This window comes from Erpetoichthys calabaricus, chromosome 2 (genome assembly GCF_900747795.2).
Source record: "Erpetoichthys calabaricus chromosome 2, fErpCal1.3, whole genome shotgun sequence".
Classification (NCBI taxonomy): Eukaryota; Metazoa; Chordata; class Cladistia; order Polypteriformes; family Polypteridae; genus Erpetoichthys; species Erpetoichthys calabaricus.
The window spans coordinates 29,253,216-29,273,455 of NC_041395.2; the positions used below are offsets into that span (position 1 = coordinate 29,253,216).

General features: G+C 36.2%; 1 protein-coding gene across 1 annotated transcript in view; it reads right to left on the reverse strand.

The window, feature by feature from the left end:
* The window catches only part of ighmbp2 (immunoglobulin mu DNA binding protein 2), an 80,032-nt gene that overhangs the window by 43,249 nt on the left and 16,543 nt on the right, over window positions 1-20,240 (reverse strand). Inside the window, exons 4-9 of the mRNA XM_028793532.2 lie at window positions 18,710-18,905; window positions 17,707-17,804; window positions 17,177-17,340; window positions 11,293-11,493; window positions 10,507-10,654; window positions 1,719-1,893 (exon numbers count right to left, since the gene is read on the reverse strand). Of these exons, the coding sequence (XP_028649365.1) occupies window positions 1,719-1,893; window positions 10,507-10,654; window positions 11,293-11,493; window positions 17,177-17,340; window positions 17,707-17,804; window positions 18,710-18,905 (982 nt within the window). The remainder of the gene's footprint in view (window positions 1-1,718; window positions 1,894-10,506; window positions 10,655-11,292; window positions 11,494-17,176; window positions 17,341-17,706; window positions 17,805-18,709; window positions 18,906-20,240) is intronic.

A 20,240-nucleotide genomic window follows, 5' to 3' on the forward strand; every position in this document is an offset into this window, starting at 1 on the left:
CTTTTATTATTATAAATTAATATAAATACTATACAATGTCTATGTACTTAGCTCAAATTCTGTATCTGAGCGTTGTTCAAGTGGAATGTGTTCCCCCCATGTCTGTGTTCACATATTATTTTGATATGGGTCTTTGAGGTACTTTTAAGATTTTTTTCCTACATCCCCAAAGAGGGTTTAGGTTCAAGGCTGGTTCTAGCTTTGCCAGCATAGGCTTAACCTCCTTTGATTCAGAATTGGATTAAGTGAGCTTTAAATATAATATTGCGCCATTTATGTACATACTGTATAAAGTGTTGCCAGAAAAAGCAGAACCATTTCAAGGTGTTATAACCCTGTACTGAGTAAATGACAAGGAAGAGGATAAGCACTGCTTTTAGCTTGGTACATATCATAGTTCTGTTTTTCAGCATGCGCTGCCAGTAATGACTGTAATGATGCTCTTTTTAGGTGAATTTTCGTAATATGCTGATAGCACCTATTGTCACCATTTCTGTCTGACTCTCTGTCTGCCTGTATGAAAACACTTGGGTCTCAATTAACCAGTTTTGTTCAAATTTAGTACACTTGTTCTCCAAGAAACTGACTGATAGGGGTCAAGCACTTAAGAGGTAATCTGGGATACAGAGATTCTTATTTGACATAGAAAGAAAAAAATTGTAAGAAGCAGCTCAAAATGAAAAGAATGTTTGTTTTTTTGGAAAAGGTATTCATGTATATTGTAAAATTTTGATATTAAACATTACTGTCTGGAGAGAGACAGGTGCGGATGCCAGTCCTAATGAACACTATGGTAAGCATTATTTCCATTTGCAGAAAGGGTAGTACTGATAAGGAACCTGAATGGGGCATATACTGTACATAAAGAAGACAAACAGTGTCACAGATATTTAAAATATATTTTTTAAATACATGACAATCATGTAAGCAACTGCACATTTGAATAACTTTTGTGATTTCAATTGCTTTCACCAACTTTAAGATGTGTTTAACAACAGTTTTTCTGTTTTCACCACAACCTAAACAACAGCCAACTAGAAGATTGCTGTGCAAAGGGTAATCATTCAGATATTATTTTATTGATTTATTAGCAGAAGCATTTTTAAATATTGCTAAGGCATTTTCATATTTTGAATACCACACATTTCATTTTATCTCCTGGCTTTATTTCTATATGTATTCCAAGGAACAAAGCATATTTCACTTATGACTCTTTACTTCCCCCTTGTGTACATATACAGTAGAACGTCACTATTGTGAAAGCAACGCAAAAAAAAAGCAGTACAGTAAATGATGTGGAAAGCTGTAGCATATCACACATTCTTAAGTGTACCCTACTGTAAGACATAAATATTTATAACTCGAGATTTTAATAATAAAACTATAGAACTTGGGCTTTTAGAATAAACCTTATTTGAATGAGACTAAAATATTAAAACGTTACCTGACCATTACACTTACTTTCCAACCAAACTTTATAATTTATACGCAAGTTTAGGGCTAGCACAGGTCTGGTAAACTACAGTAACATTGATTGATTCAATGGGGATGATAATTGCTTATAGCCTACTATTTTAGTCTATGGAAAACATCTGATTCATTTTATACATTTTTTGCTTTTATTGTTCACGTCACAAACTGCTTTTAATGTGACATTGCCTTATTGAAAATATTAAGTGGATTTTTGAAATACATGAAGTCAGAAAAATATAACTCACTTGTGTGATTTGATGGTAGGAGGAAGTTGTTTGTGATCTCCAGCTAAGAGGCACTTTGGTGCTTTCAGAAGTGGAATCCAGCAGCTCCCCTCCAACGCCTGGGTACACTCATCAATTACAACTAGGTCAAAGTAATCTTCTGGAAGCAGTTTCAATTGACCATCATCAGATGCACCTACAATGAGAGCCAGAATGAACAACTAAGACTAAATATGAAATACAAAAGGGTCTAAAATAACTCAACGTCAGGTTAAGCAACCCAGCTCTTACACAACTGACTTTGGGAAAGTAAACTCAGTTTTAGGTATAATTCATTGATTTTGATTGAGAGGCAAATCATCCATCCAGTCCTTGCCTACTTAAACAAAAAGGGTCTACCATCATGTAGCACCTGCAACACTTGAGAACCCACTGAACAGACATCATACTGATTATACTTCACAAACAACATGGCCAAAGAAGCACCTTGCATGCAAACTTTCAAAGTGCATATAAAAGTATTATTTGTATACATTAAATACACTGAAACCTTACATTGAAATTCTACAAACTAAATATACCAATACAAATTAAAAAAAATCAAATGCAATTAAATTCAACTAGAGTTGCATCAGGGGTTATGGTCAATTCCTTACATGTTCAACATGACAAATGTTATGTCGATTTGCAAGATTTTTATGTTGGTAAACATAAGGAGCACCCAAGTTATGAAACGTCCATGTGGCAGAAGTAGAACACTTACTTATTTTGAGATGCAGCACTATAGAGAAATAAGTACTGACTAAAGTACGAATCACAGAACTATGACTATAATAAGGGATGACCACCACTGAAAAATAAAACGATGAAAGCACACTCAATTTATCAATGCACAGATACTGTATATGGAATGAACTGTTAGGTTTCCTTAAAGATCTTCTTTACAGCCTTCCTCTAAGTAGCTTCTCACACCATATTTCCAACCAGCTGTACCATAGGGATGATCACCACTGAAAAATAAAACGATGAAAGCACACTCTCCAGTCTTATAAACTCACTGGAAACTTTTCTAGGTAAATCAGCTGTCAACACAAATGGTCTGTTTCTGCAAATAGCCAATCATGTGGCTGCAACAAATATATATTTAATGCAAATATTTTGAAGGGGTTTAGCTGTTTTTTGACCAAACACAGGCCATATGTTTTGAATATCCCTAAGTAGCTTTGGAATGATAAATGGTGACAGACATGGTGTTACTCTGTATTTTTATATGCTACAGTTTGCAGAATTCATTGAGAACAATAAGATAATCAAAAATTTGCAGTGACCAAAAGTTATGAAGGTTAAAAAACAACAAGTTAAAGACAGAAGTTAGAGGAAAATGGCCAGACTCAATCAAGATAACAGGAAAAGAGAAATAACTTAAATAATAATTATTTACAAAAGAAATATACAAAATGGCATTTCTGAATGTCCAGCACAATAGACTTTGGTGCAAATGGACCACAGCACCAGAAGACTATACTAGGTTAAACATTCCTGTTGGCAGCTGATAGAAATGAGGCTTCAGTGGACATGTGATCACCAAAATTTGACAGGCAAAAGATGCCACATGGTCTAATAGCTCTTGATTTCTGCTACAGATTGGAGATGAGAGGATTGAAATTTGATGTATACAATGTTAGTTAATGGATCCATCTTGCTTATGGCTATGTCACATTAGATGACATCTTCAGCAAATTTCAGTTGTAGCCTTTATTTGGAGACTTAGCTAGTCTGAGACAGTCGGCAGCACACTTCTCTTCTCAACTTTTTAATATGGAAAAAATGACAGAAAACATTCATGAGAAGCATATTGTTAAAAAATGCTTCTTTGACTCATCAGCAGCTTTAAAACTTACAAACAATCTAAGCAATCAGTCCGTTTATAGTGCCAACTATAATAGCGAGGATAATGTAAATAATAAGGTGGAAAGATTTAATACTAAAGTGAGAGCTGCTGTTGACATAGTTGCACCTGAAAAGACAGTTAAAAAATCTTCTAGCATTGTTATACCATGGAAGACCCAAAGAGTGTCTGATCTAAAGAGAACATGCCGTAGAGCTGAGCGTAAATGGAGGAAAACTAAACTAACTATCCACTATGAAATATTAAAAGTTAAAATAACAGAATAAAATAACACAGTCCGTCTTGAGAGGCGCTGCTATTTCTCTAAGCTTATAAATAACAATGCTAGTAATCCCAGAGTCTTATTCTCAACGATTGATCGTCTACTAAACCCAGGTAACTCAAAGGAATGCCTCCTAAGTACTTCCAGTAAAACCTGTGAGGCTATTTCTGTATTTTTCAATCAAAAAATTAATGATATTAGAAATAACATAGTATATCTCCCCAACACTAAGGATCCTCCTAAACCCCAGTATTCCGTTATAAACAAATTAAACTTTCACTAGGATAGATTTACCTGATTTACATAAAATAATTTCTCAACTGAAACCCTCCACCTGCATCCTTAACCCAATACCAGTACTAATTGATAAAATTCTTGACATAGTAAATTCGTCACTAGATACGAGGGTCTTCCCAGACTGTCTTAAGACTGCTGTAGTTAAACCCCTACTTAAGAAAAATAATCTTGACCCCTCTGCTTTTGAAAATTTTAGACCCATCTCTAACCTGCCTTTCTTAAGTAAAATTCTAGAGAAGGCAGTCATTATGCAGTTAAATGAGCACCTCAATAAACATGCTATTCTCGATAAATTTCAGTCAGGTTTTAGAACAAATCACAGCACAGAAACTGCACTTGTTAAAGTAGTAAATGACTTGCGGGTAAATGCAGACAGAGGCCATTTATCTGTTCTCATCCTCTTAGATTTGAGTGCTGCATTTGACACCATTGATCATAATATTCTTAGAAATCGCCTTAGTCAATGGATGGGCCTCTCTGGCAGTGTCTTAAATTGGTTTGAATCCTACCTGGCAGGGAGGAAATTCTTTGTTAGTTCTGGTAATTATAATTCAAAGACACATGATATCCTATATGGTGTTCCACAAGGCTCTATCCTGGGTCCGCTGCTCTTATCAATCTACATGCTTCCGTTAGGTCAGATTATCTCAGGGCACAACGTGAGCTAGCACAGCTATGCTGATGACACACAGCTGTATTTATCAATAGCATCTGATGACCCCGATTCTCTTGATTCACTAACACAATGTCTGACTTGTATTTCAGAAAGGATGAATAGCAACTTTCTCAAGCTAAATAAAGAGAAAACTGAAATCTTAGTGATTGGCAATAATGGATACAATGAGGCTATTAGAAATAAACTGGATACATTAGGATTAAAAGTCAAGACGGAGGTAAAAAGCTTAGGGGTAACTGTTGACTGTAATCTGAATTTTAAATCGCATATTAATCAGATCACTAGGACAGCATTTTTTCACTTAAGAAACATAGCAAAAGTTGGACCTCTTATATCACTGAAAGATGCTGAGAAATTAGTTCACGCGTTTGTTTTCAGTTGACTAGATTACTGTAACGCAATCCTCTCAGGAATACCCAAAAAAGACATAAATCGTTCGCAACTAGTGCAGAATGCAGCTGCTAGAATCCCAACCAGGAAAAGAAAATCTGAGCACATCTCTGCAGTTTTGATGTCACTACACTGGTTACCTGTGTCATTCAGGATTGACTTTAAAATTCTGCTTATGGTTTATAAAGCCTGAAATAATCTTGCCCCATCTTATATATCGGAATGTCTGACATCTTATATTCCAAATTGTAACCTCAGATCCTCAAATGAGTGTCTCCTTAGAATTCCAAGAGCTAAACTTAAAAGTAGTTGTTGAGGTGGCCTTCTGCTGTTATGCACCTAAAATCTGGAATAGCCTGCCAATAGGAATTTGCCAGGCTAATACAGTGGAGCACTTCAAAAAACTGCTGAAAACACATTATTTTAACATGGCCTTCTCATAACTTCACTGTAATTTAATCCTGATATTCTGTATATCTAATTCATTATAATAACTATTCGTGGTGGCTCTAAAATCCGTACTAACCCCTACTCTCTCTTCTGTTTCCTTTCCCGGTGTCCTTTTGGTGGTGGCGCAACTCAAAGTACCGTGATGTTCCAACAGTAATGGATTAAAAGCCAGAAGTCTGCATGACCATCATCATTATCAAGTCCTTCCGTGAGAACCCTAAATACAAAGAGGACTATTTCATTTATGTTAGGTAGAATGCCCAGAGGGGACTGGGCGGTCTCGTGGCCTGGAAACCTTGCAGATTTTATTTTTTTCTCTAGCCGTCTGGAGTTTTTTTTTTGTTTTTTTTCTGTCCCCCCTGGCCATCAGACCTTACTCTTTTTCTATGTTAACTAATGTTGTCTTATTTTAATTTCTTATTTTGTCTTTTATTTTTATTTTATTTTCCTCATTATGAAAAGCACTTTCAGTTACTTTTTTGTATGAAAATGTGCTATATAAATAAATGTTGTTGTTGTTGTTCTCTTGAAGCCTGTTGTCTAATGTGATGTACCTAACAAATACGAACAACTAGTATGTGACTGGCCAGGATAAAATAACAGGTTGATTTTCTCATTAGTCAGAGGGATGGGCTGTTTAAGAAGAGCTCACAAGACTATAGCTGAGACTATGGCTGAAGACACCACAGCTAGTAACCCTTTGCAGCAGCTGTACAGTGCTGGCTGCGTCAGGCAGAAGAGAAGCTTGTCTGTCTGCGGTCTTGTATTTAACATACCACAACAGAATGGTAAAAAGAATTAAAGTGTAGAGATTGCTGCTGAACTCGCTGCAACTGTTAAGCCTTCGTAAAAATGCGCCACTTTGTTTGTCAACACACTACCGTCTGTCAGAAAAAGAGGTGAGCATGACTGTGCTGGAAGATTGGCAAATGGCTGCTAAATCTGGCATGGGCTGAAATTTTGAATAATGTAATCTGAAATGGTGTAATTCTCTGGGTAATTTAAATTAACCTAAATGCCAAATTCTATCACAGTAGTATGCAAAGTGTGGGTAACTATAGTCAAAATACAGTATATATTTCTGCTGTAAATATCACATAAAATCATCATTTACTTACTCAATTGAAACAGATAATTAAATATTTTCTTTTTTTTTTTTTTTTTTAATATTTTTATTTTATTAATTTTCATTGTAATCATTCCATACAAACAGATCAATTTATAACCCAACAAATTTGAAAACAAATCAAACCCCACCCCTGAGAAGGAGAGCTTAGCTAAAGGAAAATTTCTTTAAGCTTTTTAATAAGGCAACATTAGACAAAAGAAGGGGAGAAGTAAATATCTATATAAATAAGAGATGGAGAAGGGAGTTAAATGCAATAATAGTTAATTCTCTTATTCTAAAATAATATTGATTAAATCCTGCCAAGTTTTGAAAAAATTTTGTACAGATCCTCTAACTGAAAATTTGATTTTTTCCAATTTCAAATAATATAAAACATCAGTTTCCCACTGACTTATAAGAGGAGAATTAGGATTCTTCCAATTTAACAAAATAAGTCTGCGTGCCAAGAGTGTAGTGAATGCAATCACCGTTTGTTTGTCCTTCTCCAATTCAAGTCCATCTGGAAGGACACCAAACACAGCTGTTAGTGGGTTAGGAGGGATTGTGATACTAAGGCTGTCTGAGAGGCACTTAAAAATTTTTGTCCAAAATGATGTTAGTTTAGTGCAGGCCCAGAACATGTGACCCAGTGAGGCAGGAGCTTGGTTGCAGCGCTCGCAGGTTGGATCCTGGCCTGGAAACATTTTGGACAGTTTTAAGCGAGACAGATGAGCTCGATATATAATTTTTAGTTGAATAATTCTATGCTTTGCGCATATAGAACTCGAGTGAATTCTCTGCTTTGCTACCTTCCACTCCTTTTCTGATATATTGATTAAGAGATCTTCTTCCCAATGTCCTCTTGGATCTTTGAAAGGTAGGGACTCTAATAAGATTTTATATATTGCGGAAATAGTGTTTGTTTCCTCGGAATTGAGCAGTATTTTTTCCAGCATTGTGGAGGGTGCAAGGTGGGGGAAATCGGGCAATTTCTGTTTAACAAAATTTCTAATTTGAAGATAGTAAAAGAAATGTGTAGCTGGGAGGTTAAATTTTGAACGTAATTGTTCAAAAGATGTAAATATGTTGTCTATATAAAGATCTCTGAGCATTTTAATCCCAAAACTTTTCCAGGTATTAAAAACTGGATATACTTGCGAAGGTTGAAAGAGGTGGTTCCCTTGCAGAGGTGCCACTGATAAAAGATTTTCCATCTTAAAATGCTTCCTAATTTGGTTCCATATTCTGAGTGAGTAAAGCACAATTGGGTTATTAGTATATTTGCGATAACTTTCATTTATTGGAGAGCAGAGCAGGGAATATAAAGAAGTACTACAGGATTTTACTTCTATTGCAGACCAAGCCTGTGTATGTGCATTTATTTGTGTCCAGGTTTTTATGGCTTGTATGTTTGCTGCCCAGTAATAAAACTGAAAATTAGGTAAAGCCATGCCACCTTCTGCCTGAGGTCTTTGTAGGGTCGCTCTTCGGATACGTGGGTGTTTTGAGTTCCAAATGAATGAGGTTATTATTGAATCTAACTGTTTAAAAAACGATTTATTGATATATATTGAAATGTTTTGAAATAAAAAGAGAAGTTTAGGAAGGATATTCATCTTAACAATGTTAATTCTTCCGGCTAGAGTGAGATGAAGGGTTGACCATCTATGCAAGTCTTGCTTAATTTTTTCCATACAGACGCCAAAATTTTGTTGATAAAGAGCTTTATGTTTACTTGTGATATTTACCCCCAGGTATTTAAACTGATCTGCTATGGTAAAAGGTAGGGTGTCTAATTTAATATTATATGCTTGTGAGTTCACTGGAAAGAGTATACTTTTATTCAGATTAATTCTAAGACCAGATATCTTTTGAAATTCTATTAGTGCTGTTAAAACAGCAGGGACAGTGTTTTCTGGGTCCGATATATATAAGACCATATCATCTGCATATAGAGAAATTTTCTGTTCCAGTCCTTCTCTGACAATCCCCTTTATCTGATGAGAATTTCGGCAGTGAACCGCCAGTGGTTCAATAGCGATTGCAAACAACAGTGGCGACAAGGGACATCCTTGTCTGGTACCACGTTCTAGTTTAAAGTAGTCTGAGCAAATTTTATTAATACAAACTGAAGCTTCTGGACTGGTATACAGTAGTTTAATCCAAGCACAAATATTCGGGCCAAACCCAAATTTCTCCAATGCAGTGAAAAGGTAATTCCATTCGATCATGTCAAATGCCTTTTCTGCGTCTAATGATAGTAATATCTCTGGGGTGTTTGATTTTGCTGGTGAATATATAACATTAAACAAGCGTCGGAGATTTGAAGATAGATGTCGGCGTTTAATAAATCCAGTTTGATCTTGTGATATTACCGAGGGCAGCACTTTCTCCATCCTTCTAGCTAGGATTTTTGAGAGTATCTTAACATCATTATTCAGGAGTGAAATTGGTCTATATGATGCACATTGTAACAAGTCCTTATTTTGTTTAGGAAAGACGGTGATTAATGCTTGTCGAAATGTTTGAGGTAGTATTTGGTGGTCTTTAGCTTCTGTAAATGTTACCAATAAGAGTGGAGCTAGCTGAGTGGAGAATTTCTTATAAAATCCTACGGGGTAACCATCAGGGCCTGATGATTTCCCGCTTTGTAGTGACTTTATAGCGTCTAGTAATTCTGTTAGCGTTAGAGGTTTATCTAGTTCCTCAGCACTTAAAGCATCTATTTGTGGTATTTGTGAATTATCCAGAAATGCATTAGATTGCGTGTTGTCTTCTTTGGGCTCAGTGGAATATAAAGACTTATAGTAATCTCTAAATGTGTGCATTATTTTATTATGGTCGATGATTTCTTCTCCATTCTTGTTGGTGATTACTGGTATTGCATTGTGAACTTCTTGTTTATGAATTTGTTGAGCTAAAAGCTTATTAGCTTTTTCTCCGTGTTCATAGTGATGCTGTCTAGACTTATAAATAAGTTGTTCAGTTTCTTTAGTTGTTAAGATGTTAAGTTCTGTATGCAGGGCCTGCCTTTTTCCTGTGAAGAGCTTCACTTGGACGCCTGGCTTGTTCTTCATCTATTCTAGTAATTTCATTTCTTAGCTCTGACACTTTCTTGGTTTCTAATTTATTTCTATGGGAAAGATATGAAATAATCTGGCCTCTTAGGAAGGCCTTTAGAGTTTCCCAGAGTGTTCCTGCAGAAACCTCTGTAGACGTGTTTGTCTCTAGGAAGAAGTTGATTTGTTTGGATATAAATTCTGTGCAGTTCTCGTCTGCCAATAAAAGAGGGTTAAGACGCCATCTGCGAGGTGAGTACGAGGGGCTTATTGATTTTAGCTCCAAGACTAGAGGGGCATGGTCAGAGATAACAATTGTGTCATATTTGCATGATTTAATTGTAGGCAGGAAATTATTATCTATAAAAAAATAATCAATTCTTGAGTAGCTATAATGCACTGGTGAGTAGAACGAATATGTTCTTGAGTTTGGGTTAAGAAACCTCCAGGGGTCTGATAAGTTGTGATCATTTAAAAACTGTGTAAGTATCTTTGCAGATAATTAAATATTTTCAATTACCAATTCAGTATAACCTAATACTTGTTAAGGGACACCCCATGTTTTTTTAATATGTATGCATTAAAATTATGAGAACACTTTATTTTGCTTCTATTTTTACAAATGTTTAAAATACAGAGATGTATACATGAAGCTCACCAGTATTTGTAGCTAATATAACATCTGCCTTCTTTAAGATCTGGGTGATGGATGACTCTTCTCTCTGTCTTAGCTCTTTCCGTAAGGATTTAATCTCTCCATACAAATTACTTTTTTCACATTTGTCCTGAAACTTTTTCATTTTTGCCTAAATAAAGCATAATCAGGCATAATTGTTTTTTATAATATCAGGACAAAATATTTTCAAAACTCATTACCAAGAAAGACATTGTTAAAGCTAAAAAATACTAGATATTCTTAATCAAAAACACTATAAGCAAAATAATCCTAATTTCAATAACAAGAACACATTGTAAATCAAATAATTTTGCAGGTCTGCACAGTACACCGAATTTTCATTTTGTAGTTACAAACACACATTTAAAATTGTTATTGTTAATAAGGCATTTGGCACAAGACATGTATCACAATGTAACACCTAAACAGTATAAAAGCTTTCAAAATGTGCATCTGATAAGTAAAAAAAAACATTTTTTGATTTCTAATGTGCACCTTCTCCTAAATCTGCTTTTCCAGTGCAGATCTTTAAAAATGCACAGCAGGAATGGATGAAAGGTTGAGGTCACCTTTATACACTCAAACACCCATTAACTGACCTGGCAGCATTTTTACTGTTGATGGCAATCTAAATATCATCCGAATTGACTTCTAATAAAGCTATGTACAATTGTTTTAAAAAGCTGGACAAATATAGAGAATATTTACATTCATAAACAAATAGCATCTTCATTAGTGATCTTGAGTAATTATCAATTACATACTTACAAAAGCTTGATCAATGTCTGTTCTAATGTCCTTGATGATCTGTGTGCTATCACTATGGGCAAGTACAGCATCCAAGCAATGTTTCTGAATTGACTCCAAAAGACGAGCAGGGTGCCCAAGACGTAAAACCTTAACTTTATTCTTTGCCAGCCTTTCAACTAAGTTGTCCACTGCCACATTAGATGGGGCACAACAAAGAATCTTTGGGTGGAGGTAAAATACAAGATTTTAATTGGAACAGTTTTTATTACAGTAAAAAAAATCAAATACAAGATTTTAACAGGAATAGGTCTTACTATAATGAAAGTAATAAATTAATGCAGAATCTTCAAATTAAGAACACTCATTGGCACAGTCCTAGTCCTTCTGTAGCATTTTACTGTATTTCCTTAGTCTTTAGTATCTGCTTATATTATCTTATAGAGGATGAGCCAAAATTAAGTACCAAATTTCTCAAGGTCACTGCATGAGGTAGAGGCAGCCAAGTGGGTTGGGGAGGGGGTCCTTTGATAGGCAATTTCTTGTAGTTTTCAGTCAGCAACATGCCCTGGTTCGGTGTGCACCATACTTTTGCTGTCAAAGTGTTCTTCAAAAACAATGAATCCATCATCACTACGCAACATGCCTTTCTGAACGCACTTCAGCATTCCTCCTAATGGTGGTGTCATAAATCAGAAAACAACTCTTCAGTGGGTGGCTAAATTAAGACAGACGGGTAGAACACTGAACAGAAACTCTCCAGGCCGTCCTCAGACTGTACGAATGCCTGAAAACATCCAAGCTGTAAGGACATCAATTTTGCAGTCTCCTAGACGTTCAGCGTGCAAACCTGCTTCTGCCTCAGGCATTTCCAACATGTCTTTGAAGACGATTTTGCATGAGGACCTTAATTTCCATCCATACAAAATGATAGCAGTGCAAGAACTTGGTGAGAAAGACTGGGAGAGTCGTAGAGAGGTATGTGCGAACATTCTGCAAACCGTTCATCGAGATGCCATCGTCACGTGCAGCGACGAGGCACATTTCCATTTGAATGGTTGCGTAAACAACCTAAACTTTCGCTACTGGGCTGAAACCAACCCATCTTGAACTTCATCAGAGACCCCTGCACAGTAAGCGTGTTACAGTTTGGTGTGCCATTGTAGGATTTGGTTTTGTAGGCCCTTACTTCTTTGAGGAGGGGAGAGCAACGGTGACTATCACTGCAGACACGTTAAAATGAAATGTTAGAGAAGTTTTTGCGGCCCCAACTGGAAGAAATGGATGTGGTGGATGCCTGGTTTCAACAGGATGGAGCAACAGCTCATATGGCACTGGAGCTCCATGCAAGTTGTTTCCAGGGAAGCTGATCTATGCTAGATGTTTCCAGGGAAGCTGATCTCCCTGCACAGAGATATCGGGCAGCTTTCACGTTCACCTGATCTCGCTCCATGTGATTTCTTCTTGTGGGGCTATCTCAAGTCAAAAGTATACACACACTGACATCAAAACCTTGAAGTCCTCAAGGACACTATCCACCACGAAATTTCCGCTATTCCGCTTGAAATGGCCGAATGAGTCATGTGTGTGTTCAGAAATTGTTTCGAAGAGTGTATCGCTAATGATGGCCACCACCTTGAAGACATCATTTTTAAAACACAGTGAAAAAAATCTATTTTGTATAATCTTTCAAGTGTCATACTGAAATATATTTTATCTTGCAGTGTTTTAGTAGAATAAACATTTGAAATGTGGTACTTCTTTTTGGCTTATCCTGTATTATCAAATCAAATTTTATTTTCACATACAGCTATACACAGTTGAATTTGTAGTAAAAGGCCTAACTGCAAAACTCCAAGACTGTCCACTAGAAAGAATTTTAAAAAGGCAATAAACAATGAATACACATCTCTATAAATATCAATATATACAATAGCAGCAGTAGTGTGCTTATATTAATATTGTAAATACATTGAAAAATTACTTACTTTAATTGAATAATTAATTAATCCATATTACTAACCGAGAATGCTAAACCGGATGATGGACGCAGGCACATCCGGCAATGGGCCGTAGCTGCAAAAAGACGTACTGCGCAGGCGCAAAAAGAGTCCGCGAGAGTCGGCTGAGGAGCCGAGAAAGGCGGACAAAAGAGGGCGAGAGAGGCGGATGAGGGGCCGCGAGAGGCGGACAAGACCACAGAAAAAAGGAGTGAGCACAGGAAAAATGGAGAAATGAGGAAACGCAGGCAAAGCACGATACACATTGCACACGAAACTAGACCCAAAAAAAAAAAAAAAAAAAAAAAGAGGCTCGCGCACAACAGCAAGGCACCCCCCCCCCCCACAGGCACCGGACGGGACACACACCAAGAGGGGGATTCAACAAGCCCATGGAACACAAAAAAAAGAACACAAAACCACCCCACAGACCCTACAAGCAAGGGACGGGACACACACAAACAGGGGGATTCAACAAGACACAGGAACACAAAAAGAAAGAAGACGCTCGCGCGACAACAATCCTCAAACCCCCCCCCCCCCCCACCCACACACACACACACACACACACACATCCATAAGAAGTGACACCCAAAGCCACATATTCTAAAGTGAACATCAACACCTTCACACTAGACAGCATAGGTGTCAGCATTGGTGTATCTCCTTACAATAAAGCACTATTAACCGTTCAACTGCAGAAAAGGAAACCTATTAACAGTGACTGCGATCCTCCTTATTACTTATCCATATTTCGCATGCTGAGAAAGAAACAAGTCATGAATACACGGTCACGGGTACAAAACGAAAAGGAAAGGATAACAGGAACAAACACACGAACACGAAAGAAACAACAAAATAGACGGCTATGCAGCATAGGTGGATCTCATTACAATAAGGCACTATTAACCGTTCAACCGCAGAAAAGGCTACATATTAACAGTGAGTGCAATACTCCTTATTACTTATCCATATTTCTAAAAGAAAAAATGACTCGACTCCAAAAACGCAAAGCTCAACTAAAGCTTCTAACTAATGATGTACCTAAAAGTAAAAACTTTATGAACTTTATTAGATCCTACAATACTTCATTTAATATGCACAAATCTACATCCTAGATCCACATGACGCAAACTATCAATCAAAGTGCTGCATCGCAACAGGCACGGATTCAAAACAAAACACCTCCCGTCTCAGACATACGTTGATGGCAGCGAAGGCTACAACGGGCTTCTCACACAGCACAGGCAAATCGATTACAGCTCCAAAACAACACGTCCCAAATACTACACATGCAACAACGCGCCTCTCAAACGGCACAAGCAAAACATACACCAGGAAAATTCATTCGGATTAATGAATGTCATTTGCAATCATTGTCATTCAGTTCACTTCCCTGAAGAAACAACTGGCAATACAAGTAATACATTTACACGTTGTTGTCAAAAGGGTCAAATTAGACTGCCTTCTTTACATTCATATACTGAATATCTACAGAAGCTTATAACTGACGATGTACCTGAAAGTGAAATCTTTATCAACTACATTAGATCTTACAAATCGGTATCCACTATGAACATTAACAGTGGCACTGCACGTGACATCCGTCTTGAAAAAATGTTTATTGATGAATGTTCAATGGCATGAACAAACGTTTATGAATAATAATATTCGATTTGGAGGAAAGGTACTTTTATGAGGAGGAGATTTTAGACAGTGATTAGCTATTCTTCCAGATACCATGCACTCAGCTATTGTTCAGTGCACCTTAAAATACGCAGACAATTGGCATTGCTTTCAAAAGATACAGTTAGTAAAAAAGATACGATGTCCAGAACCAGATCATAACAATTGCTTATTACAACTGAGAGATGGTACACTCGCCAATACAGATGGACTTCAGCCACATATTATTACAATTCCTCAAGCCTTTATCTGCGACGACTTAGTTACAGAGAGATTTGGAACAGCAATCTCATTAGACCAAATGCCCCTTTTAACACAACGCACTATATTATGTCCAAAAAATATTAATGTGGAAAACATAAATACCCAAGTCATTCCATTACTTCCTGGAAAGACACAACTCTTTCTAAGCTCTGACAAACTTGACTCTGATCACAACAATAACCATCTTAAATGACCTTACAAGTTCTGAGCTGGAATTACCTTTTACACTTAAACGGCGTGTACAAAGAAATTTTCAAATAAACCTTTACACTGTGCCACACACTTTATTGTTTGCTTTCTATTTGCATCATTTACACCGTCACACTATTCTATATCTCATTCATACATCACGCTCTTTGTCATTCCCAACACCAGGGGTTGGCGAGCGAAGCGAGCAGGGGGCGGAGCCCCCTAGTATAAGCATATACACACGACATATTTAGCTGTCTACATTATCACTATACCATCTTGCAAAAGTATTCAGACCTTATAAAGTTTTCACCTATTTGCTGAACTAATAACAATACAAAACTAATCTAATATGTGTTTCCGTTAAAAACTTACTTAATCAAGATAACCTACTAAAAGACAATATACATTATTTTTCAGCATATACTGTATCTTTAAGGCAAAAAACTGCATATGATGCATACAAAAATATTCTTACTCCCCCAATTTGGTACCTATTAAAAATTCAGAATTTTTGGGGTAAAACCTCACCTCTTAAGTGTTTAGATGTGTAATAAATCACTTTTTTGGATAAACCTCCAATGTGTTTAGGATTCAATTGTCATTTCAAAGAAGGTGAAGGCAAAGTTATAAAATTGAAAAGATTACAAAATTATATTAAAGGGTTTGGAAATAAAAAATGGTAGTTAAATTACACCACCCAGAAAAGCAAAATAAAACAAGGTAGAGACTTGTGAGAGAAACTATGTGTGGTGCAAATCTAACACTACCCATGACCATAAATATACAATCTTCAGAGTGTAAACTAAAGGCAGCTATATCAGATGAGATGATGCTTCTCATCACCAGGCATGAACAATTTATGAGAGGTGATGCTCAAGATTCATCTTTCAGGAAAACATGATGCCAAGGAAACACTGCAGTAGCACAAGTATACAAACATAAACATATCTGTGGGATCCAGTTAAAATTCTTATCTCAGTATCATAAAAAATTTCCTTTGCACAAAGCTTGTGGTCACCTAACCCAAAAGACTTTAGACAGTTATTGTAGTAAAAGGTGCCTCGGGGAAAAAATCATTGTCTGAAAACCATCTGTTAACACAAGCTGTATATTTCAATTATTGGCTTTAAGATGCTGTACTTGAATTTTGCTTTTAAAATATTCCTTCTTGACCTTGTAAATTTACAATACAAATTTAGACTGGAATAACATGTAAAAATATTACATTTTCACTATAACTCTAGCAGTGTTTGAAAAATTTTAAAAGGTGCAAACACTTTTTGCAAAAATACTGCACTTAAATTGCAGATTTAAATTCAGTCCTGAAAACAAATGTTTGCTGAGATACAGTATATGCAGGGTGTCCATACTGGAGACTTAAGTCTGTAACAACAAATGAATTCATTTTTATTGAAATTCACAGTTCTGTAAAAATATATGTAAAAAAATAATAAACAAGGGAACCTTTTTATCTGCTGTATTCTGATGGTATGGAACTAATGAGAATCACACAAGTAGCACAGAAGCAATAGTATCTCACAGAATTGCTAGATTTCTCATATGGCCGCAAGCAGACAATTACATCATGCTGCTTTCATCAGCTGAAAATACTACACCGTCCAACATGCTGAGGAAGCTCAGAAAAATGTTAAAAGAAAGTACTTTTTCGTTGTAGTACCCTTTTTCTATTATTTTAATTTTTGCTAAGACATTCATTTTCTTTCTGCATTTTGCTCTTTACAGCACAAAACAGAATTGCTTACTTTCATGCCCTTTTTGACAGCTTGCAGGACAATCTCAACCACTGTGGTAGTTTTTCCCGTACCAGGTGGTCCATGGATTATGGCAAGCTCTCTCTGAGACATAGCAAACTCAACAGCTGCTTTCTGGGATTCATCCAAAGAGCTGTTATAAAAGTTCAATTGTCCTACATAAAAAGAGAGAAGTATTTTAACAGAATAAAGTATCATTTTGAACTGCACTGTTTGCAGCAACAGAAGTATAATGCTTGTGGTTTCTGTTGTTTGTGGACCTGATTTTAAACTCAAGTTACAGTACTAAAAACAAACACACTTTAGTTGGATTAGAAACTCTTTTCCTGTGCTAGAATTTTTTTTGCAAATACAATAAAGTAAAAAAAAAATTCATAAGTTATTAATTAATTATAAGAAAAAAATTGTGTCATATCAAGTAATGCCACATTTATCCCACAGGTCTTGACAGTTTACTTATGGTTTGTTTACATTTTTATTATATAAAACAATATCAGACAGAGACTATAAGTTCTACTAACTTTGGTCTTGTGACAAACTGGGCTCTGAAGATCCAAAGAGGACTCCTATCAAATGAGCTGCATTGCCACCATGGTACTGTTTGAGCGAATTCAAAGCACTAAAATGACCAAAAAAAAAAAAAGTTAACCATGAGACATCTTAACTGTAAGATGCTTGATATATTAATTCAGTGCTGGTTGCTTCTAGAAAGAACTCTGTAGATAACATAAAACAAGCACTCAAAGGAAGGCACATGAACTGGAGACAAAACACAGCCTAAGGTATTTAAAAAATGTGTGATAGAAAATGTGTAAACTTATTGAGAGAAACAACCATAATGATTATCATCCTGAGCAGATTGCGCAGTTTAGTAATTTGAGACAGTGCACTACAACATCTTTCCTACTTCTGGCCAGTTCTCCGTTTGAAATGAAGCTACTACTTGTCAACTTTTAGGTCCTTCAACTCTTTGCAAATTGATATCCATTACCATGCTGTCACGGGGTTATATTTGGGTTCAGGGCATGGCCCTGACTCATGGCCATCATGGTTCAATACCTCCATGGGGTCAATTCACAGATGGCGCAGTGGTAGTGCTGCTGCTTTGCAGTAAGGAGACTGTGGAAGATTGTGGGTTCGCTTCCTGGTTCCTCCCTGTGTGGATAGCGCTTTGAGTACTGAGAAAAGCGCTATATAAATGTAATGAATTATTATTACTATTATTATTATTAATTCTCTACTTGAAGGGCCAAGTACTAAGTTCTGCTGTCTGTCTTAACATTGCCCAGAAGTCTCCTTGCTGCTGCTCTGATACCCACCTCTTATTTCAGATGCAATTTCAATAGTTGGGTGTACAAAGGCTTTTGTTATCTTAAAATAAGTGTGCTTATCGTGTATGTGGGAAAGTGAATATACTATAAAGTTTATGTTCAACTTCCAGCAAGGACATAATATTTTATCTTGTACTTTGTCTCTTTCATCTATCAGTAAACCCTCTAGAATAACAGAATAAAAAGAACTTACTTTTTTATTCTTTTGTAGGTCACATCATTGGATAACTTCAAAAGATTGTATGGTCCCTCTCTGTCCAAATCCAAACTGTCACTGGACTCATCAAATGCTACAGAAATAGAGCTTACGGTGACACGTGTCACCACACCTGTGGCCAGCTGAAAGGATGGACTAATTCCTTCAGAACTGTACAGACCCAGAATGTCACCTGAAGAAGTTAAAAGAAATTATTTCAATATAGCTTTCTACAAAGCTAAAATTTACACATATGCTCTGTTCTTTAAATCCATTTTCATTTCATATTTATAACATTCCCTTAATTTATATCAAAAACAGGAAGGTAATTCACTTGTGAAGTCACTTATGGAATACTCTGCAACTTTATTGTCCTGTTCATTATATCAGAAAAAGTGCATGTAAGATTAACTAGACCAGGAGTTCTTAACCTGAGGTGTGTGGACCCCAGGGGGACCATGGATGGGTTTCTGGGAGTCTGTGAGGGTCAGAAAAAAAATTAACAATTATATTCACTATACACCGGTACTGTCGATTTAGAGTAGATGTGGTGGTGGTGGTGGTAGTAGTAGTAGTACTAGTAATGGTAGTAGAAAACATAGTAGTAGTAGATCTGTTTTAATTTGCACAAAAGGATTGTATTTTGTAATTATAATGAGTGGCGATTACTTTTTGCATAAAAAGGAGTGATTTTTTTAGATTGTTTACAACAACAATATTTATTTATATAGCACATTTTCATACAATTGATGTAGCTCAAAGTGCTTTACAGGATGAAGAAAGAGAAAAAAGATAAAATATATTAAAAAAATAAAATTAGGCAATACTAATTAACACAGACTAAAAGTAAGGTCCGAATGCCAGAGAGGACAGAAAAAAAAAAACACCAGGCGGCTGGAGAAAAAAAAAAAAAATCTAAAGGGGTTTTGAGGCCACAAGACCACCCACCCCCCTCTAGGCATTCTACCTAACATAAATGATCTCAAACAGTCCTCATGGTTTTCAGGCTTCACATGGAAGAACTTGATGATGCCGGTCATGTGGACCTCTGGCCTTTAATGCATCAATTACTACATCATCACTTTAAAGTTTAATAATACTTTGTGTATGTCATATATGTTTGAGACAATCAAATCTCGATAAATAAAGTACATTGTATCCATTGCATTCAAAATTGTGTTTATGTAAATATTTATGGGGAAGGGGGTCCATAGCTTTCATCAGATTCTTAAAGGGGTCTGTGACTCAAAAAAGGTTAAGAATCACTGAACTGAATTAATTCAAGGCAGGACGACCGATGAAACTGTGTGCAATTAAAGATTAAGACATGATAGAAGGGTTTGAAATTCTGACAGGACTGTGGAAGGTTAGTGCCAGCTGTTATTTGTAAAATGAGTGATTTAACATGAAATACATGGCAAAGATGGAACCTGGTAAAGTGTAAATTTTGCACATATGTAAGTAAGTGTATTATGGGGTAAAGAATCCATGTCTTATTACCTTTCTTACTGTTTATTATTTTAAATAC